The sequence below is a fragment of the Chiloscyllium punctatum genome, chromosome 48, assembly GCF_047496795.1.
Source record: "Chiloscyllium punctatum isolate Juve2018m chromosome 48, sChiPun1.3, whole genome shotgun sequence".
NCBI classification, from domain to species: Eukaryota; Metazoa; Chordata; class Chondrichthyes; order Orectolobiformes; family Hemiscylliidae; genus Chiloscyllium; species Chiloscyllium punctatum.
In genome coordinates, this window is record NC_092786.1 from 20,200,432 (window position 1) to 20,223,849 (window position 23,418).

General features: G+C 39.9%; 1 protein-coding gene across 2 annotated transcripts in view; it reads left to right on the plus strand.

Annotated features, from left to right (window-relative positions):
* Positions 1-23,418, plus strand: part of efl1 (elongation factor like GTPase 1) — a 265,863-nt gene that overhangs the window by 119,409 nt on the left and 123,036 nt on the right. For both annotated transcript variants that reach the window (XM_072564794.1, XM_072564795.1), the window contains one exon: positions 2,137-2,269. In XM_072564794.1, the coding sequence (XP_072420895.1) occupies positions 2,137-2,269 (133 nt within the window). The remainder of the gene's footprint in view (positions 1-2,136; positions 2,270-23,418) is intronic.

Consider the following 23,418-nt stretch of genomic DNA (forward strand, 5'->3'; position numbering starts at 1 on the left):
AATGCTATTGAGCTTTAGTTTCCTCTGCCAAAACCACCCAGGATCATCCTGGAGAGTAGAAAAAGAATTCCTGATTTCTTTTCTCTTAACGCTAATAATTTTCTCAAACCCTGCCTGCTGCCACTACAGAATCAGTTCTGCTGTCTGTGTTGTGTCTTGTAACCCCATCCAACCTTTCTTTGCAAGCCAGGCTTCTTCAGGCTGTCCCACCCATCCTAAGTCCATCTTTCACCAGTTTTCTTTCTCTCTCCTCCTTTTCTACTTATAATCTCATTTTTTCATTCAGACTCACCCCCTCCTCCATTGATCCATTGCTCACTAAACTGCTCACCACCAATCACTCCCTTCTGCCTCACCTTGCCAGCTGACATTATGAATGGTTTGCTCTCCTTAAGTACTGTTACCTTTCAAAATACCTGTCATACCCCTACATCCAAAAATATTGACTGTCCTTACAAACTGCCAGTCTGTTTCCACAGTGTGAAATGTGTTGAATTTCTCCAATCAGTTGTCTGCCATTAGCTTACTATCATAAAGTCACTAACCAGTTATGACTGATGACCTCTGTGAATATGGTGCATTATTTTTCATTCTCCTGCTTGACCTCCATGAAGGTATATCTCTCAATCCTGCTCCATACCTTTCCTCCATCTAATGCAGTGATTCCACTCGCATTCAGTCACTCTTCTGTATCTGGTTGTACTGAGTAGCTTCAGCAATGGAATCCCGTATATTGTTCCAGTGTTGTTGCTCCTTAGTTATAAAAGATCTAGTCTTAGCGGTACCTCTTGTTCATTTGCACACCAATGTTTGGTATTGCTATCTTGAGAGATGGTATTAGTTTCCACTTCTATCTGGGCATACCAAACTCTAGCTCCACCAATTACTTCTTTGTTGTCAGATCCCTTATCCGATGTAGCCTGTCTTGCTCTTGCTCTTTGTTGCAAAGGGAAGTTGCAACTTTTGAGAAGACCAAAGCCACTATCTTCAACCCCAGCTGAAAACTACATGTCTTTACCATAGATTTGAGCCCCCTTAAGGCCACTGCTGCAGGCTGCCTAAAAGTCTGTGGCAGATTGCCAACTGGTACCTCTTCTACATTGTCCAATTCCTTTCCCATGAGCAGAAACAAGTCCACACTGTAGAGCAAGCCAAGATCTGTTCAAATTTCAGCTGAATTTCCAGCCCCATGTCCTCTTCATTGCAAAGGCTGCCTGGTTCACCTGCTCTAACATCACTTGTCTACTTGTTTGCTGTTAAAACACTCATCCATGCCATTAAACTTAAAATCTCAACTATTGCTGTGTCAACAACCCGCAGCCCCCTATATATTATTTCAAAACCTGTATTCTTAAGAATTCCTTTTGTATACAAAAGGCACAAGTTGTTAGGGGCCAATGTCAATATAACTGCAGCAAAATCAAATCATTCCCTAAAGCAATTGAAAATGCACTTTAAGAAATTTAGCTTAATTACTGAAAACAATATTATAAACTCTGATTGCACAGCAGCATCTCGTGGAAATTGTAGCAGCAATACGTGATGATAGAATGTATTAATTTGTGTAAGTCCATTCCACTGTGTCGCCAAGTGAATGGAGATTTGCATTAAGTTTAACTGTTTACAAAAGCATGTGGGAAAACAATTCTAAACTCCTGAATGCATTTTCATAAAATTAAGCATTCCAGCTGATTTTGCCTCCCATGTTTCTGTAATCCTACCGTTGATTGCTGAATGTAGGGTGGCATGCTGAAGAGGTTGGAATTGTACTGTAAATCTCAGAGCCAGGTCTGACTGGCTTGTTAATGCTATCTCAATCTCTTGATATGTTATTTTCTTTTAATTCTTTGCAGCAAATAGCAGTTTGTGTAATATTTAGAAAGCTAGCCATAATCTTCCGATGGGCACTAATGGATGCTCAGACCTCTAAAAGTACAATTTGTTACTTGAACAGCAGAAACATAGCATGATGTGATTTCAGATACCGTGAATTTGTCTTGCTGATTTATGCTGAGAAATGTAACTTTAGCATATTTCAATTAATTTTGTGATCCTTTGTTGTTAACAAGTAAAGGGTGTATACAGTGACGCTGTGAGAAATAAATTTTGTATTCATATGAATTAATATTTCTCTAGTTGCCAGTGAGATGCTCACCAAATGATGACCTGTCAATCCCACACTTGGCTTGTTGTACAGTGGAGGACTTGTTCCTGCTCATGGGAAAGGAATTGGAGAATGTGGAAGAGGTACCAGTTGGCAATGTGCTCGGTAAGGTTTTGCTATTGAGTTTCTCATCAGCTTGTAGATCATGGTACAAAGTTTACAAATGGAATGGTCGGTAGTAGCATTTTCTTTATAAAATGCCAGTTCAATCCTGAAAAAAAACTTAGTGTATATAATAAACTTGTGTATAATACAAGTTATTTCCATGTTCAGAAAATGAAATATTTCAACCCTCCACTTGCTCATTTTGTAATTCAGTTGACCAGTAATAGAATGTTGGATGAGCTGAAGTTGACAAGTATGGAAACCTAACCAGCAAATAATCGGAATAGTTGGCTCTGAAGGTGACTTAAGATATGATTGATGGGCGATGATAAAAATCTTTCAGGTGCTGTACTTTTCAACATCAGCAAAGCATATAATATCGTCACTGCATCAGTAACCTGATATATTGCTGTAGTAAATTTCCTCTAACAGTGCTGATTGAATGGCTGTAGTATCAAGCATATTTAGTTTTGTCAGAAACCTGGGGAATTGACCAAACAATGTTCTTTGTTCAAACTGAGAGAACAGCAAGGCAGGTCGCAATTTAGTGAATCTTTAATTGGAACATTGTCTTGCATATTCTCTGACTTGAGTAATTAATCTAACTTAAAATTGACTGGAACTTTTTCCGTAAGGCTTGAGAACTTCAGTTAGATGACATCTGTACTGAGTTCAATCTTTTTATCAGTAAACAGACAGCAGGTGCTTTTCCCAATTTAATCATATTTTCGTCAAGTCCATTTTGTGGGAAAAAGTCACAGAACAATTTGATTCAACTGTTTAAGTAAATACCACTTACTTGGACTCAAAAGCCTTTTGAATTAATGGATAACTTAAATTAAGTGTCATAACTAAAAGGAGTATGTAGTATTGTATTCTCGTATCTTATGGAATCCATCTAGGTTAGAATATAGACAAGGAAAGAGGAAATGAATGGTAATTGCAGTGGATATAGCATTGATCTTCTCTAGATCAGAATCAAGTTTGCACTGTTTGGTTACAAGTCTCCCTCAAAATTTAGTTCCGAAGGATCATATATGGAGCCGTTTCAGTGGGCCATACGATGGAACTGGATAGACTAGTCACCATAACATTGCCCTTTGTAGAGTTTACAGAGAATCAAATAAACGCTAGTTTGCAGGATCTTCAGTGTATTCCAAATAAAGTTACTAACATAGTTACATATTCTGAATAAGATGGTGGCCTTGCCATCAACATCTATATCCTTTTAAAATATGGGAAAAACTCCTGAATAAATGGTGCTGAAGGCTGAGGGGTGATCTTACAGAGGTGTACAAAATCATGAGGGGCATGAATAGGATGAATAACCAAGGTCTTTTCCCTGGGGGTGGGGTTAAGTCTAAAGCTAGGGGGCATATTTTAAGGTGAGAGGGAGGGATTTACAGGGGAACCAAGAGGCACCTTTTTCATGCAGGTGATGCATGTATGGAACAAGTTGCCAGAGGAAGTGGTGGAGGCTCATACAATTTCAACATTTAAAAGGTGTCTGGATGGGGATATGAATAGGAAGGGTTAAAGAGGGGCATGGGCCAAATGCTGGCAAATGGAACAAAATTTATTTAGGATATCTGGTTGGCATGGACGAGTTGGATTGAAGGGTCTATATCCATCTATACAGCTCTGTGACTCTAAGCTAATAATTGTGGTGGTAGTTCCTTTCTTCTGTTTCTCTTTTTTTTCTCTGTGAGTTTAGGAAGGAAATTCCAGAGAGAGGAAGAGAGACTCAGACCCTCGAAGATATGGCTGTCAATAGATGGCTAATGAGAGATGAGAAGCTTCAAAAAAAGTAGAGTTGGAGGAATGTTGCCCCGGATAAGGTGTTGGAGACAGTTTGGGATCCTGAGATGAAAAACAGTTTTGGAATGTTATATTGGAGGAGGGGAGCAGGAAGATCTGGCTGATGAACAGGAGCAAGATGGACATAACAGAGGACTGGGCAAAGTGGTGTTTTTGGAGACTTTTGTGAGCAAGAAAGAGCACGCAATGGTTGGTTCTGAAGGCGACAGTAGCATGTGATGAAAAAGCAACCATTAGTGGAAGTGGAATGAAGTGTGGCAGAATCATGGGATCAGAATTTACCAGAGGACCAAGGTTGTGTACAGTCTGTACCTGCCTGAAATGGTGACTGGGGAAGAGGATGGCACAGATGGTGAAGGAGTTTAGTTTATGGGAGAATCTTTCAGATCTTGAACTCAACAGAGTTGTGCCTCCTCCAAATGGTGGATTTCCGATATCTCCGATACTTAAAAATTTCAACCTAAAGAATGAGAGTATATATCATTTGTGTTTTAGTCAGGAGAGTGAATAGTTGTTGTAAGCATAGTGTTCTTTATATGGTTGTGAACTTCCTATTCATAGTACGAGCATCAAATGCTTTCTTTTTAAAAAACCTGTGAAAACAGGAGGGTGTGGATCATAACAGAATAAAAAGCAAACTAACTACATGAATTAAGGCAGTAAGGGTAAAGGTGGTGACCACGCCCTTTGCAAAAAGCGAGAAGAATTGGTGCTGTGACTACTGGGCCAAAGGCTGTTGCATCACCTCGTTCACTATTTAAAGAAATGACTTAGATTTTGTAATCAGGAGCAGAATTTGTGACTAACATCAAATAGTGGGGTACAATTAATACAGAGTATATTGATTAAAAAAAACAGGAAAATGTTAATGAACAGAGTGAGCGTGTAATTTATTTTGTTCATTCATGGGATTGTGGCTTTGCTGGCTGGACCAGCATTTCTTGCCTATCCCTAGTTTCCCTTGAGAAGGTGGTGGTGAGCTGCCTTCTTGAACCACTGTAACCTATTGGTTGTGGATGCTTCCAGAATGTTGGTAGGGAGGGAATTCCAGGATTTGGACCCAGCAACAGTGAAGGAGTACAGATATATTTTCAAATCAGGCTTGGAGGGGAGATTGCAGGTGGTGGTAATCCCATTGTATCTGCTGTCTTTATCCTTCTCGATGGTATATTCATTGAAAATTGTAAATTATATGAATTATTTCTTTAAATGTTTGCCATTGCTTGACTGCTGTCATATCTTTCAATATAATTTCCCCAATCTGTCTCAGAACATTCATTCTTCATACCTTAGCAACTGGTTTTATTTAAATTTAAAGCAACCAATATTTACGTTCAGCAAACTTTATTGTCGCTCTCCTTGTGCTTATTTCCAAATCTCATAGTAACAGAAAAGAAACAAAATCTAAAAACTTCTATCTAGGGTTATACAACACGGAAACAGACCCTTCGGTCCAACTCGTCCATGCTGACCAGGTATCCTAAACTGACCGAGTCCCATTTGCCAGCATTTGACCAATATCTCTCTAAACCCTTCCTATTCATGTACCCATCTAGATGCCCTTTAAATGTTACAATTGTACCAGCCCCCTCCACTGCATCACCCTCTGCATGAAAAAGTTGCCCCTCAGGTTCCTTTTAAATCTTTTCCCTCTCACCTTAAACCTATCCCCTCCAGTTTTGGACTCCCCTATCCTGGGAAATGACCTTGGCTATTCACCTAATCCATGCCCCTCATGATTTTATAAACTTCTGTTAGGTAACCTGTTAATCTCCCTATTCAGCCTCTTACCACTCAAACCCTCCAATCCCGATGGTACCATCCGGATTACCACCATCTGCAAGCTTCCTTCCAAGCCTGATTTGGAAATATATCAGCATTCCTTCTGGTTGTAGGTTTGCTCGCTGAGCTGGAAGGTTAGTTTTAAACATTTCGTCAACATACAAGGTGAAGCCTAGAGCATTCTTTCACTGTTGCTGGGTCCAAATCCTGGAATTCCCTCCCTACCAGCATTCTGGAAGCATCCATAACCAATAGGCTACAGTGGTTCAAGAAGGCAGCTCACCACCACCTTCTCAAGGGAAACTAGGGATAGGCAAGAAATGCTGGTCCAGCCAGCAAAGCCACAATCCCATGAATGAACAAAATAAATTACACGCTCACTCTGTTCATTAACGTTTTCCTGTTTTTTTAATCAATATACTCTGTATTAATTGTACCCCACTATTTGATGTTAGTCACAAATTCTGCTCCTGATTACAAAATCTAAGTCATTGCTTTAAATAGTGAGCAAGGTGGTGCAACAGCCTTTGACCCAGTAGTCACAGCACCAATTCTTCTGGAAAACCACTTCTTGCCTTTTGCAGAGTGAATGGTGTTATGAAGATATGGATATACTGTACCTTTAAGAAAGTTAAAAGCTGGCAGAACTACCTGACAACACCAAGTGTTCTCAACATGATGCAGTGCAGCATGTGGTCCAGCAGTTAGTGTAGCTGGTTGCTTGGAGACAAAAATAGATTTAAATTAGGCCAATCAGTGTAAATTATACCCCAAAAATACCAAATTGCAATCAAGTTTGAATTTAGTATATTGACAATGTTAAAAGCCAATGACACAATCTGATGCTTTGTGAGTATTGGACCAGGGAAAATTGAATAGTTGAGAGGAGAACTGCCACACCACCAGCATATAGAGACAGCCCGGAGAATAGCTCTCTTAAGGGTATCTTTAGCGATCAGTAATCTGTGAAGCAGAAATCCCTAAGAATAAGAAAAGAAGATTCGAAGTCTGGCTGGTTTTTGAAGATTGAATTTTTTCAGTAAATCTTAATTGGGGGATTTTATTGGACTAGTTTTATAGAAAGGAAAGTGAAAGATAGGTTAGAGGAAGGAGTTGTAAATAGTTGTTGCTTAATTATGCTGTTATTCTTTGAGAAATAAAGTGGCTAATTTTTACTTTAATTGTTCTAGGACTCTCTAAGTTTCACAGAGTATGGCATGGGATAAATCTTTTCTGTGTTGCTGGTTTAAATTAAGCAGGAGGGTTTACCCTGTGTCGCAACAATGGTCACCACGTTTATCCTTAATGCCTTAATTCATGTAGTTAGCTTGCTTTTTATTCTGTTATGATCCACACCCTCCTGTTTTCACAGGTTCTTTAAAAAGAAAGTATTTGATGCTCATGTGATGAATAGGAAGTTCACAACCATATAAAGAACACTATGCTATTGAGTTCAAGATTTGAAAGTTCTGCCCTGAAATTGAATTCCTTCGCCATCTGTGCCATCCTTTTCCCCAGTCACCATTCAGGCAGATACAGAGTATATACAACCTTGATCCTCTGGTAAATTCTGATCCCACGATTCTGCCACAAATAGCACTTTATTCCACTTCCACTACTGATGGCTGTTTCATTATATGCCTCTGTCACCAACAGATCCAACCATTGCATGCTCTTTCCTGCCTTCCCCAGTCTCCAAAAATACTACTTTGCCCAGCACGCTGTTGTAGACAGGCAGGAGGCTGAAGAACACAGCAGGCCAGCACTCACTGGTGTTCAACATCCAAATCTTCACTCTCTTATAGGTGGTGAGATCGGTATTACAGCCAGTTTTGATTTTGATTTCAACTGATATGCACAAGATAAAAATTAGAAATGGAACAGAACTTGATTCCATTCCCACCTCTTAGCCCCATGATCTTGGCCTCGTGAGATGAAGTAACTTGGGTCATTCTGGAGGTTAAACCTGGGCTTTATTTCTTTAAATGGCTTAGTACCAAGATATCCATGAAGTCACTGGGGAAATAACATGGCACACGTGTGTGTATTATAATATATGCACACTTGCCTATTCTATTGAATTATCCTTCTGGACTCTAGATACAGGAAAAAATATATTAGCATGTACATTGAAATTTATGCTGGCACTGAGTTCTCTCTGCTTGTAACGTTTTTCTGTTGAGCAAAAGTATTATGCAATTTGAATTGATGATTTATTATGTTAACTATGCATAAATCGGGTACAGAATGTGATAGTAGAATGAAATTTTCTGTGCTGCACCACTTCGCTGCAGTTTCTGTTTAATGTTCAATGATAAATACAGCCATGATAAATGTGGTTCTCATTTCTTGGTTCTCTATTTAATTAGGATACAATATATAGTGATGATTTTTGCAAATCTGTGAATAAGGAAGCAATCTAGTTGGTAAGATAGGGAATTGATAAGTGCTTGTTAATTGAAATACCAATGTGTCATAATCAGTGAGTGAGTTATACAAGTAAATGAAAATTGGCATATGCTTGAAGATTGGGTTGGCACTGCCATATTTCAAAGGGCTAATAAATGAATTAATCTTTTAATTATATTGAAGCTAATAAAAAAATTTATGAAGCTGTTAAATATTGAGTCAAAAGTGAACCTATTTTAATTATTTAACAGTGATTAAACTTTACAAAATGCAATTTAACTTGTATATGTAGCTGTCATTCTGAGGGAAGTAGTAGTGTAAATAAACTTTTCATTAGCAATTACTTTCTATAATCTGAATGGATAAATGTTCTTGGCTCCCTATAATTTATCTACCATACCACCCATGTTAAATGTCTTTATTTTATTAATATGTGAAGTATAGAATTTTAGATGGATATAGATTAATAATGCTCTTCCCCTTACTGCTTTCTGTGTTTGGTTCTTTGTTCTCATACTTGTCGTCTGTGCTGCTCTGTCTGGAATCAGAAGTTAAGTTGCTCTGTTGTGTCTATATGTCACTTATGCATCCATTACACGTGGAGTAATTACCATGGGCTTTTACTGAGACATTGTCATCAAACTCTTTCCAAACTTGGCAAATTTAGATTGATTCACAGTTTAAAATACCAATTATTTTTTAACATGGTTTGAAATATTTACATTTGAAGATAATTCAACTCGACTGAAAGAAATACTTGTATCAAACTACTGTTGGCAAAGAGTCAACTTTGTGCAGATAAATAGGTCCAGTGTACATTTGACCACCTCATTATGGATTGTCTATCAATTTACAGTAGAAGGGAGTGTTATACTCATGACTGCTTTGGTTGTAAGGAAAGTTAGGAAAACTCAGTTTTTAAAAATATTCTTTCATTGGATGAAGTTGTCACTGGCTAGGACCACATTTATTGCCTATCTCTAACTGTCCTTGAGAAGGTAATAGTGAGGTCCCTTCTAGAATTGTTGCAGTCCACAGTGGTGTATGTACGCTAGGTGTTTAACATCTGTTGTTGGGAAAATGTGGGAAAAGGAGATAATAACAAATTTGGAATTAATTATATGATAAAGCAGAGTCAGCATGGCTTTATGAAGGTGAAATCATGCCTGAAAACTAGAATTCTTTGAAGAGGTAACGAGCAAGATAAATAACGGGAAGCAGTGGATGTAATATATTTGGATTTTTATAAGGGGTTTCATAAGATTGTTTAATGAAGTAAAAGCCTATGGGTTGGGGGTAATAAATTAATATGGATAGAGGGTTGGCTACTTCATAGAAGGCAGAGAGTTGGGATAAGGGAGTTATTTTCAGAGTTGCAACTGTCGACTTGTAGAGTGCCACACAGATCAATGTTCCGGCCACAATCACTTACAGTATATTTTAATGACTTGGATGAGGAAAATGAATGTAGTATAGTCATGTTTTTGGATGATGCAAAAATGATTGTATAGGCTGATGATAAGGATAACACAAAGAATCTACAGAGGGATATAGACAGGTTAAGCAAGTGGACAAAAACGTGGCAGATGGATTATGATGTGGGAAATGTGAGCTTGTATACTTTTGCAGGAAGAATAGGGGAGCTGCATATTATTTAAATGGAGACAGGTACAGAATAGAGGAATTTGGGAGTCCTCATGCTCAAATCACAAAAAGCTAGCATCCACGTTTACTGGATAATGCAGAGGTCAAATGGAACATTGGCCTTTCATTCAATGGGAATGAAATAAAAAGTGGAGAGGTTTTATTAAAATTGTACAAGACATTTTTTTGGACCACAGCTGGAATACTGTGATAAGTTTTGGTTTCAAAGAACAAGAACAAAGAATGGAGAGAAGTACAGCGCGGGAACAGGGCCTTCCGCCCTCTGTGTTCTATGACTAAGCCAGTTTTGTATCCATCTAGCCAGTCTACCCTAAATCCCATGTGATTTTGGTTTTCGTACCAATCTGTTGTGTGGGACTTCATCAAATACCTTACTAAAGTCCATATAGATTACATCCACAGCTCTCCACTCATCAATTATCTTTGTCACTTCTTCACAAAATAAATCAGGTTGGTGAGACATGATCTTCCCCATACAAAACCAAGTTGCCTGTCCCTAACTAATCCATTTTCTTCCAAATGTGTATGTATCTTGTCCCTCAGTATCTTCTCTAAGTGCTTCCCCATCACAGACAGCAGGCTCACTGGCCTGTAATTTCCTGGATTATCCCTGCTTCCTTTCTTAAGCAAGGGAATGACATTGGCTATTCTCCAGTCCTGTGGAATTTTGCCTATGGTCAAAGAGGATGCGAAGATATCTGTAATGCCCCAGCTATTTCTTCCCTTGCCTCTCACAGTAACCGGGGATAGATTCCATTTGCCATGGGGATTTACCTACCTTAATGCAATTTAGGATACCCAAAACCACCTCGTCCAACATAAAGAGTGTCAATATGTTGGAGGAGGTGGTTAGAGGGAAATCACACACTGATCCCTGACCTCAACATCAGTCATGTCCTTCTCTGTGAATACCAATACAAAGTATTCATTAAGAATATCTCCCACTTCCTGTGGCTCCATGCATAACTTCCCTCCTTTGTCCTTGAATGGGCCTACCCTTTCCCCTGCTACCCTCTTTCTTCTAATATATGCATAAGAAGCCTTGGATTCTCTTTGACCTTGTTTGCTAAAGACATTTCATGGCCCCTTTTAGCCTTGTTAATTCTGCATTTAAGTTCTTCCCTGATTTCTGTGTACTCCTCAAGGGCTTCATCAGTTTGTAGCTGCATAGACCTATCATATGCTTCTTTTTTCCTTTTGACTATACTTACAATTTCCCTTGTTATTCATGGTTCCTGAATCCTGCCATTCCTATCCTTCAATTTTGCAGGAATACGCATATCCTGCACTTGAATCAACTGCACTTTAAAAGCCTCCCACATGCCAGACATGGATTTGCTCTCAAAAAACTGCTCCTAATCAGCAGACTCCATCTCCTGTCTAATTTGGGTGTACTTGGCTCTTTCCCAATTGAGCACCCTCACACGAGGGCCGCTCTGGTCCTTGTCTAGGACTACTCAAAATCTTACGGAGCTATGATCACTAAGCCCAAAATGTTCTCCTGCTGAAACATTGACCACCTGTCCTGGCTCATTTCCTAATATTAAGTCTAGGTTGGCCTCCTCTCTGGTTGGATTGTCAATGTATTGTCTCAAAAAGCCCTCCTGGACACATCTCACAAAATGCTCTCCATCTGAGTGCCTGACTCTAAGGGAGTCCCAGTCAGAGGAAAGTTGAAGTCACCTACCACAACTACCCTGCTTTTTTCACACCTTTCCAGTATCTGACTACATATCTGCTCCTCTGTCTCTCATGTGCTGTTCAGAGGTCGAGAGAAAATTCCCACCATTGTGATTTCACCCTTCCTATTCCTGAGGTCCACCCATAATACCTCACTGCACGATCCCTCTGTATGTCCTCCTAATGCAAGGAAAGATATACTGGTATTGGAGGCAGTCCAAAGAGGTTCACTCGGCTGATACCAAGTGTGGAGGCACTTCTGAGAAGAGATTGAGTAGTTTGGTCTGTACTAGTTGGAATATAGAAAAATGAGAGGTAACCTTATTGAAACTCAAGTGTTTTCGAACGCTTGATAGGCGAGATGTGGATAGGTTTTCCCTTGTGGGACACTTTCGGACCAGAAGGCCTAATGTTAAGATAAGGGGTTGCACATTTAAGACAGACATGAGGAGGAATTTCTTGTAAGGGTAGCGAATCTATGGAATTCTTTACTGCATAGGGTTGTTGAGGCTGAGTCTTTATCTGTGTTCAAAACTGAGATAGACTGATGTTTAATCAGTAAGGGAATCAAAAGGTGAGGAAAAAGCAGAAAGGTGAAGTTGAGGATTCTTAGATCAGCCATGGTCTATTTGACTGGTAGAACAGATGTGATGTGCCAAATGGTCTACTTCTGTTTCTTATGGTGAACATGTTCCACAATGCACGAGTAAATGGTTGGACCAGACGTGAGAATTCATTTCTTCATTGTAATTTTGAAAATTTTGAACAGCCAGTCTTAGAAAGCTATTTGTTGAAATGTTCCAAAGTTCAAAGCACACAATTGAATTATGTTAGACCGGTTTATGGGAATTTGCAATAACTCATTGTGTGAATAAGTGGTCTGGCAGGGAGACAGTGAGACATTATGTTGTGACTGATGAAGGGTCACTGAATGTTGACTGTGCTTTCTGTCCACAGCTGCTGCCAAACCTTTTGAGTTTCTCCAGCAATTTTTGGCTTGTTTCAGATGTCATCCACAAGTATGTTATTGGCAAGAGTTGTGTGGTGGGAGTGATGGGTTATCAGGAATCAGTTAAGTATTTAGGCCTTCATGGTATAGAGTTGATCACCTGTTCTTTTACTGCAAATCAATTTTAAATGTTTGTGTCTTCAACAGTATTAATCATTGCAATATTGTTTTAATCTGTAATTATGCAGATCAATTTCCTTTTGACAGATTTTCTTGACAGCAATGGTGCTTTGTTATTGAACATCATTCCTTTACTGTCTTTGACTCAACTACAACTCAGTTAGTAGCATTTTCACCTATTAATCACAAAGTTTCTCAGTCTGTGTCCAACTCAAAAGACTTGAGCCCAAAAATCGAGGTTCGTACACCAGTGCAGAGCTGAGGGAGTGCTGCACTGTTGGGTTGCTTTCTTTCTGCTGAGAAGTTGAACCAAGCCCCAACTTGATCCTTGGGGTGTAAAAGATTGTATAACCCTGTTGTTGTGGTTCTGTTTGCCGAGCTGGGAATTTGTGTTACAGGCGTTTCGTCTCCTGTCTAGGTGACATCCTCAGTGCTTGGGAGCCTCCTGTGAAGAGCTTCACAGGAGGTTCCCAGGCATTGAGGATGGCACCTAGACAGGGGACGAAACGTCTGCAACACAAATTCCCAGCTTGGCAAATGGAACCACAACAATGAGCACCCGAGCTACAAATCTTCTCCCAAAATTGTATAACCCTATTTCAAAGAAGAAAGAGGAGTTATCCCTGTGTCCTTGTCAATATTTAGAGTCATAGAGATATACAGCATGGAAACAGACCCTTCGGTCAAAGTCATCCATGATGCCCAGATATCATAAATGAATCTAATCTCATTTGTCAGCACTTGGGTCATATCCCTCTAAATCCTTATTATTCATAAACCCATCCAGATGCCTTTCAAGTGTTAATTGTCCCAGCCTCCACATTTCCTCATTCCATACACACACCACCCTCTGTGTGAAAAAGTTGCCCCATATGTCCCTTTTAAAGCTTTCTCCTCTCACCCTAAACCTTAAGCTTTAAATATATTGATTTAATTATATGACATTTTGGTATGCCACTTTTTACACTTGAGAAAATGCATACCAGGAACATTAAAAAGTCAATAGTTAAGTTGTACTCTAGTTCTGGACTCCCCCAACCCAGGGAAAAGACTTTGTCTATTTACCCTATTCATCCCCCTCATGATCTTATAAACCTCTGTAAGGTCACTTCTCAGCCTTAGCCACTCTAAGAAAAAAACGCCCCAGCCTATTCAGCCTCTATCCCTCAATTAACATCACAAAGGCAGATCTTCTGGTTGTTATCACATTATTGTTTACAGGAACTTGTTATTTACAAATTTGCTGCTATATTTTCTGCATAGGACAGTGACCATATTTCAGAAGTAAATGCTTTGAGCCAGTAATCATTAAATGTGCCCTATAAATGCAAGACCTTTTTTAATGTTTGCTGAACTGTAAGTAATAAAATCCCTGAGTACATACTAACATTGAAAGTCATCTTTCATTTCGATATATTTAGTGATTTCAGTTTCCAAGTACAACTTAACTATTGACTTTTTAATGTTCCTGGTATGCATTTTGTCAAGTGTACAAAGTGGCATACCAAAATGTCATATAATTAAATCAATATATTTAAAGCTTAAGTAAATTATTTTAATGTAACAACATAAAAATCATCTGGTTGGCTATCTTGATAATTTGAATGGCAAACTAGAGATTTTATTCTACTTAGGTCACTGATTGAGTCATGGATATCAAATTTGGAAGAAGTAATTCAGTCAATCATGCCAGTGGTGGCACTTCAACTAAACCATTTCGTCTAGGCTTAATTCCCTCTATGTCTTAATCATGGGCAAATAAAGGTTGGTTGTGTTGAGTTTGTTTAAACGTACAAGTTAATTGTAGTCTTACACTGTTAAACGTTTGAGAGACAAGCAGTACTTCTGATTTTTTTGTTTTGTCATAATGTTTTGCTTCTTCATCAGCCGAACTGAACAAACTTGGTTCAGTTTTGTTGGATTGTCTCTTAGTTTGGTCACTAGGAGGTGCTGTAGTGTAATACACAGACATTTTTTTCCCTCCTTTTTAGTTCAACTACCTGAAACCCGCAGAGAAATCTGGGTACATATATCAGTGAAGGCAGATTCAAATGTGAGTCTCCTGGTTCATGGCACCATTCATGAAAATGCAATGACATTTTCAGTGAAAACAGGTTACCTGGGAGACCTGCTGGTAGAGTGTATTCATCTTACTGCATGAAGAGAGACCCAAGTTTGACTTGCAACCTCCTTTGATATGGTAATGTTTGTGTTGACGATGTTTTGTTTTGTGAAAATTTTGTCACCATGAAAAAAGAAATTCTTATGTGTTTTTTTAACGTTCTTTTTACTTTTTTTTCTTATGGTAACTAGCAGACAGCATAAGCCAGCAGCAGCTGCTGTACTGATTAGCCACTCAGTGGCTCTGAATTGAGTAAACCATGGATTTAAGTCTTGGTCAGTTCTCTGCAAGACAGTCTAGATACAAATGACCAAACCAAATGTGTAGCTATCGGATTATGAGACACTAAATGCTCAGTCCCTCTGAAAGAAAGTAAAACATGAACAGATATGTTTAATTGATCATTGAGCTCAAAGTTATAATCATTTCCTGGTATAACTAAATGGGTTATTTTACTCAACCTTAAATTAACATTTTTTTGTTAGTTACTGAATAATTTCTGATTGCTGCTTGAACAATGTGATAATTATGGATTCTGGATAATAATTGTAAGTGTTCTGTCTGTCCCCAACAAAATATTCCTTGAGGTAGCCACTAAGGAGTTGCAGTGAATGAATCACTTATGATTAAAGGTAGAGTAGTTATTCAAATATGTAGAAAGAAGAAAGATGTTGATTTGAATTGTATCCTTCATTTAACAGACAATGAGTTGCTTTTGATGTGTGGTCACTTTTATGGGAGTACACAGTTAATTTCTGAAGTAGTAAAATGCTACAAAGAGTGTAAAGATAAATAATCATTACATCTGATGTTGCTTAAGGGATAAGTATTGGCCACAACATTGCAAAAACTCCTTTGCCATTCAAGCTATTCCAGGGGAACCTTGATTATCCAAACAAGATGGGCGGGCACTATTTTGTTCGGATAATCGATTATTCAGTTAATCAATTAAATGCCTTTCTTCTGGGGCTCGGAGTTTTTAAAGTCTGCTCCCCATTCAGGAGACTGCAGCAGCACACACCGCGTGAGACCCCACCCCCAACACCAACCCCCGCCCCCCAACACTGTCCCCTGCCCCCGTCCAACACTGCACCCCACCCGCCCCCAACACCGTCCCCTGCCCCTGTCCATTGCCCCCACCCCCCCCCCCCATTTCTTACCAACGGCCAGCCCCGCCCTCTCTCCGGGCAGCTGGACTGTACACCAATAACAAAGCCGCTGCTGCTGCTATTGTGGGGTAAGTCTCCAAATAGCACACACACACAGACAGACGTCCAACTTTTTACTGCACCTTTTTGGCAGGCTCCACGTTTACCCTGTACAGGACAATGTTGCAGAGATTATCTGGAAAAGGGGTGGGGGTGTGGTTTAGGGTACACCCCTGTGTAGAACCCCAGGGAAAGTGTGGGGGGAGAAAGAGAGGGTGGGCAGTCAGTCATTTGGAGACAGTGCCTGTTTAATCACAGTAAACAAAAGATGTGATCACTGTTGGAAACACATCTTTGATGTAATGTTTCTGTCGGGACCTCGAGATGTCCTTCGGATAATCAGATTTTCGGAGAATTGATATTTGGATAATCAAGGTTCCTCTGTACTCCCTGGGATCTTTTACGTCCACATGAGTGAATGGATAATATTGAGAAATCATGCAATTCTCTGATAACTTCAGCATCTCACACCTTTCGATATTCACTGAGCCATGCCTGACACTTGAGGTTCAAGAATTAAACGGAGTGTAAAATTATGCAATTGATTGGTGAAATTCCAGATCTTGTAGAAAAATAGTATTTAAGAGGTAAGAGGTATTTTTTACAGTAACAGAATAATAAACCTTTGTTCTGTAGAATATAATGAATGAAGAATACTGGCTTGTGTCCCTTCAATCTTTCAACCTTAATTTATTTGTGTTAATCAATGCAAATTGACAGTCAAGGTTTGCCTATAATCTTAGCATTTTGCCAATGAAATTATATAAAGCACAACAATTTAATTGAACGTTAGAGCATGCAAATAGCTTTGATGTTTAAGTGAAGAGTTTATGAAGTTATTACAGATTATGACATGAAATATTGTTAGACTGTATTTGGAGATGATTTGTTGACCTAGGGTGAATGATCAGCACACTGACAAATGGGTGAATTCAGGATTCCCTACTTTTCAAAAATTAGGATGGAGTGCTGAAGAAGTTCAGGATTTGAAAAGGGGCATAGAGTTTAGGCTAGGATACTACCTTAGTTTGTATATGATTGTGATTTTTTTTCTTTAGCATTAACTTTTTAAATCTGGATGTGAATGGAAGAAAAAGTAAATGTTCTCACAGTGTAAGTAATGACACTTTAGTAGGTGTCACTTTAGGACTTCATAAACAGCAGGCTTCCTACCTTCCAGAGAGTAGGTGCTGATCTATCTGAGGTCAAATAGATGCTCAGATCATTCTGCGCATGCCACTTAGATTAGATTAGATTATTTACAGTGTGGAAACAGGCCCTTCGGCCCAACAAGTCCACACCGACCATCCAAAGAGCAACCTACCCACACCCATTCCCCTACATTTACCTCTTCACCTAACACTACGGGCAATTTAGCATGGCTAATTCACCTAACCTGCATATCTTTGAACTGTGGGAGGAAACCGGAGCACACGGAGGAAACCCACGCCGACACGGGGAGAATGTGCAAACTCCCACACAGACAGTTGTCCGAGGCGGGTGTTGAACCTGGGTCTCTGGCGCTGTGAGGCAGCAGTGTTAACCACTGTGCCACCCCTTAACGTCATAATGTAGAAATATTGTTCCTTGTGCCTGTTTCAACCCTCATAAGGGCCTGACATCCACATTTGTGTCAAACCTTTCTCATGATTAGGTTAAATTTTATACTGATAAAATCACACAACACCAGATTATAGTCCAACAGGTTTATTTGGAAGCACTTTTCCTTCGTCAGGTACTTGTGGAGTATAAGATCATAGGACACAGAATTTACAGCAAAAGTTTCGAGTGTGATGTAACTGAATTTTGAGGTTGAAAAAGACCTGGATTGTTTGCTAAGTCTCTCATCTTTTAGAATGCCATGTTCAGTTCTTTCATATGTAAATTCTAGAACTTTCTTAAAGTTACATTCTCAAGTGAACTTTAACAATTGGTGCCATGTTGGCCCAGATAATACATTGAAGGTGTGAGGTGCCCTGTGTGAGGCTGTCTGTGCCCCAATATTCAAACTGATTCTGATCTAAAAAAGGGATTTACAGAATCTTACATGGATTTATGCAGTTTAAAATGCAATTCTGCAAGTACAAGTTCATCCCACAAACTTGTACGTGTGTGTGTGTATACGTGTAAAGAGGTAGAAATCTGTGAGAAGGTGTATGTGTGAGTATGAGAGAGGGTCTGTAGGAGTGTTTGTGTGTGTCGGTAGGAGTTTCAGGGTGTGTGGGTGTTTGTGTGTGTGTGTGTAGTGCAGTGCAGTGGGGTCACCTGTCGTGTGACATGAACCCAAGGTCCCAGTTGAGGCCATCCCCATGGGTACCGAACTTGGCTATCAGCCTCCGTTCAGCCACTTTGCGTTGTTGCCTGTCCCGAAGTACACCTTGGCGGATGGTCACCTGAAGGTCTGAGGTCGAATGTCCTGGGCTGCTGAAGTGTTCTCCGAGTGGGAGGGAACACTCCTGCTTGGTGATTGTTGTGCAGTGTCCATTCATCCGTTGCCATTACATGTGGGGACACCTCCACCACGTACGAATCACTCATGTGACTCAGCCAACGTTGTCTATCTCATACACTGCAGGCAAGGATGCCCTGAGACACGGTATATTGGTGAGACCGCAGAGGCTGCGGCAATGGATGAATGGACACCACACAGCAATCAACAGACAAGAGTGTTCCCTCCTAGTCAGAGAACACGTCAGCGGTCCGGGGCATACCTTCGGGTGATCATCCTTCACTATACTTGGGCTCATGTCACACTATAGGTGACCCCACTGTACCATACATACATTCACTCTCTCTCTATCTCTATCACTCTCTCTCACACACACACACACACACACACACACACACACACACACACACACACACACACACACACACACACTCTCACACACTCTCTCTCTCACTCACACACTCTCCTACAGACCCATACACTCACGCAGACCTTCTCTCATACACATGCTCTCTCTCATGCCCAGACTTTCACATGCACCCTCTCACAGACTTATACCCCTTTACACTCTCACATACTCTCTCACAAACAGGAGAAAGTGAGGACTGCAGATGCTGGAGATTAGAGCTGAAAAATGTGTTGCTGGAAAAGCGCAGCAGGTCAGGCAGCATCAAAGGAGCAGGAGAATCGATGTTTCAGGCATAAGCCCTTCTTCCTGAAGAAGGGCTTATGCCCGAAACGTCGATTCTCCTGCTCCTTGGATGCTCTCACAAACGTTCATAACCCCACCCAATGCACACACATATAAGTTTGTACTTGCAGAATTACATTTTATTTTGCTAAAAAACTGCATAGATCCATTTGAGAGTGTAACTTTAAGAAAGTCCTGGAATTTACATTTGAAAGAACTGGAACCGATATGGCATTCTTTAAAAAAAAAGAGACTTCACAAACAATCCAGGTCTTTTTCAACATATAATTTCAGTTTCACCACTTGCTATAAATTCTGTGTCCTACGATCTTATACTCCACAACCACCTGATGAAGGAACAGCACTCCAAAAGCTGGTGCTTCCAAATAAATCTGTTGACTATTACCTGGTGTTATGTGATTTTTAATTTTGTATATCCCAGTCCAACACCGGGATAGCTTTGTATATCCCAGTCCAACACTGACATAATTGCTCTCATTTCCAATCACTGTGGATAAGCATTTTAGAACAGTACCTAGATCAGATTCCTTTAGCAAGTTTATTTTCATACATAGACTTTCCAGCACTGAAGAACCCCATTTAGACTAATTGGTTCACGCCAGTGTTAATGATCCATATGAGCCTCGTCCTATCCCAATTCATCTAATTCTGTCATCATGAACTGCCCCTTTCTTTCTTATGTGCTCACTTAAAATGCAACTGTGCCAAATACCTCAAATTCAGAAGTCATACGAAACCAGGTTATAGTCTAACAGGTTTACTTGAAATCACAGGCTTTCAAAGCGCTGCCCCTTTGTAGGTGAAGTGAAGAGAAGCACACAGGCACAGAATTCATAGGCAGAGAGATCAAAAGATCATACAGATGGTATGAATGGAGTGTCGAAAAGCTGAATAACAAGTCTCTGCAGGTGACCAAAAATGTCAGACAGTGTGAGTAATGTGAGGTCTGCAGATGCTGGAGATCAGAGCCGAGTGTGTGCTGCTGGAAAAGCACAGCCGGTCAGACAACATCCGAGGAGCAGGAGAATCAACGTTTTGGGCCGGAGCCCTTCATTCCTGATGATGGGCTCCGGCCCAAACCATTGATTTTCCTGCTCCTTTGGATGCTGCTGACCTGCTGTGCTTTTCCTGCAACACACACTCGGTGTGAGTAAAGTGTCAACAGCTGAATAGCAAATGAAGGGATGACCAATAATCCGATTAATTGAGGCAGAGAGATAATTACAAAAAAATTAAAAATAAGATTGTGTTGGAGACAAACTGAATTGCTGGAATAACATGATAGGTTAGACCCTCAGCATGTGACTCTTATATCTAGGTAACAAATAATCCAAATCTGTACAAAGTAATTAAAGTAGCGGATCATAACAAGTTATCAGCATGATGGTGTCAAAACAGGACAGTAAAGCAGATTTTAACAAATACAGAACAATATGGTGGGGTTAAGTGTAGTGAGACATGAACCCAAGATCACGCTGTCTTAATGGGCATGGAACTTCGCTATCAGTTTCTGCTCAGCAATTCTGCATTGTTGTGTTTCTTGAAGGCTGCCTTGGAGGATGCTTAGCTGAGGATGGGAGGCTGAATGTCCATGACCACTGAAGTGTTCCTTGACTGAGATTATAAGACCCATGCAATTCACATTGCCATGGGGATGAACCTTTGGAAGGGAGAAGCCCATTGAAAACCATTGTAATGTTGGATTATGAGGTCTTAACCTCACAGCCTTGCAAATTGTTTTTTGTCTACCAGGAGGGAGCAGAAGATAGAGACAGCCAATCCTACAGCTGAAGCAGAGAAAATGTCAATGTCATTATTTACAATGCAGACTATTGGTAGGAGTTCGCAGTCAGCTTGAAGTGATCAGATTCATTAGGATTTTGAGAAGAGTGGAAAGTTGATCTTCAGTGTAATCTTCAAAGTGAAAGTCGATTCTAGAAATAAAATTACCCAGCTGGGAAGGAAAGAAAAAGCACTTTATTGAAAACAGGCTAAGTTTAAGCTGGTTCTGGGAGAGTACAGTTAAGGGACAGGTATATGTAAATTATGACCATGGGTGGAACATTTTGATCATTTAAAGGTTAAATAGGAAAATCATCCTGTCTTTAGAATATAATAATTTGCCTCCTGAAGTAGAATTTTGTTGTTTTTAATTTGTTTATTGCAGTAAATATCTTAAAAGTTGAAATCTCTGTGATCTTTTCAGTCAGTCATGAAAATCCAAATATTTTTTACAGCTTGTTAGATTCTTTGAATTTTAATTTCAATCACTAATAATACTGTAATTACTGTTTCTTGAATGCTGTGTCATTGAAACATGCGCTGATCTATCACTCATATATTTCTCAGGAATTCTCTCTCCATCTCCTGCTTTGCCCTTTATACCTTTATTTTTCCAATTTATATGAGGATCATTGAAATCCCAAATTATCACCACACTTAGATTCTTGCATCTTTTTTGCAATTTTTCTGCAACATTACTGCTCTATCTCCACAATTTGGTTGCCTTTAGATATGTATCATAGATTCATAGAGTCATAGAGATGTATAGCACAGAAACAGACCCTTCAGTCCAGCTCGTCCATACGGACTGGGTATCCCAACCCAATCTAGTCCCTCCTGCCAGCACCTGGCCCATATCTCTCCAAACCCATCCAGATGCCTTTTAAATGTTGCAATTGTACTAGCCTCCACTACTTTCTCTGGCAGCTCATTCCATACACCCTCTGAGTGAAAAAGTTGCCTCTTAGGTCTCTTTTGTATCAGTCTATTAATTCCTCTATTCTTGTGCATGTCTAACCAAGTAGATTTTGTCTTCAAACCATCGAGTACATCAATTCTTCCTAGTACTGTAGCAGTATATTTGTTTACTACTGCTACCACCTTCCCCTTTGTTTTTGTCCTCACTGTCCTTCTTGAATACATTGTAGTCAGGAATATTAAATATCAGTCCCTTCCTTTGGTTTCCTTATTGCCACTGTCTCATTCAAAATTCCATTTGGCTACAGCAGCTCATCAACCTTTCTTACCAGGCTCTGGACATACATGTTTATGCATTTCAAACATATAATCAGCTCCACATCACCCTCCCTTTTCTGCTGTCCAGTGTTTATACTGTAACGATTCTGTGATTAAGCTTTTCCTTATTCATGTAATTATTTCTAGCATGCATTACAGTTTCTAGCATTTTTCTTCCTGTGAGAGTTCTTTACCTTAGCATCAGAGTAAAATTGAAACTAATTACTCCTGTTGTTTGTGAAGACAGCGTGAAACAGGTTGATACGCTCAAATAGTTTGATGTTAAGAAGAAGGATGTGCTGGAAATTTTGGAAAACATGAGGATAGATAAGTCCCTTGTGCCCAGACAGGATATGCCCAAGGTTTTTACGGGAAGTGAGGGAAGATTGCTGCGTCTTTGGCAATGATCTTTACGTCCTCACTGTCTACTGGAGTAGTACCAGATGGTTGGAAGGTGGCAAATGTTATAGAGAACAGGGATAACACTAGGAATTACAGACCGGTGGGGGGCAATTTATTGGAGAGGGTTCTGAGAGACAGGATTTATGATTATTTGGAAAAGCATAGCTTGATTATCGATAGTCAGCATGGCTTGTGTGGGGCAGGTCATCCTCACAAGCCTTATTGAAGTCTTTGAGGATATGACAAAACACATTGATGAAAGTAGAGCAGTGGATGCGGTGTATATGGATTTTAGCAAGATGTTTGATAAAGTTCCCCATGGTAGGCTCATTCAGAAAGTAAAGAGCACGGGATACATTGAAATTTAGCTGTCTGGATACAGAATTGGCTGGCCCATAGAAGACAGAGGGCGATAATAGACAGAAAGTATTCCACTTGGAGCTTGGTGACCAGTGATGTTCTGCAGGGATCGGTTCTAGGTCCTCTGCTCTTTGTGATTTTTATAAATGATTTGGATGAAGAAGTGAAAGGATTGGTTAGTAAGTTTGCTAATGACACAAAGCTTGGTGGAGTGGTGGTTAGTGTGGAGGGATGTTGTATGTTGCAATGGGGCGTTGACAGGAAGCAGAGCTGGGCTGAGAAGTGGCAAATGGAGTTCAACCTAGAAAAGTGTGGAGTAATTAACTTTGGATGGTTGAATTTTGAGTTTACAGGGTGAAAGGCAGAATTCTTGGCAGTGTGGAGTAACAGAGGAA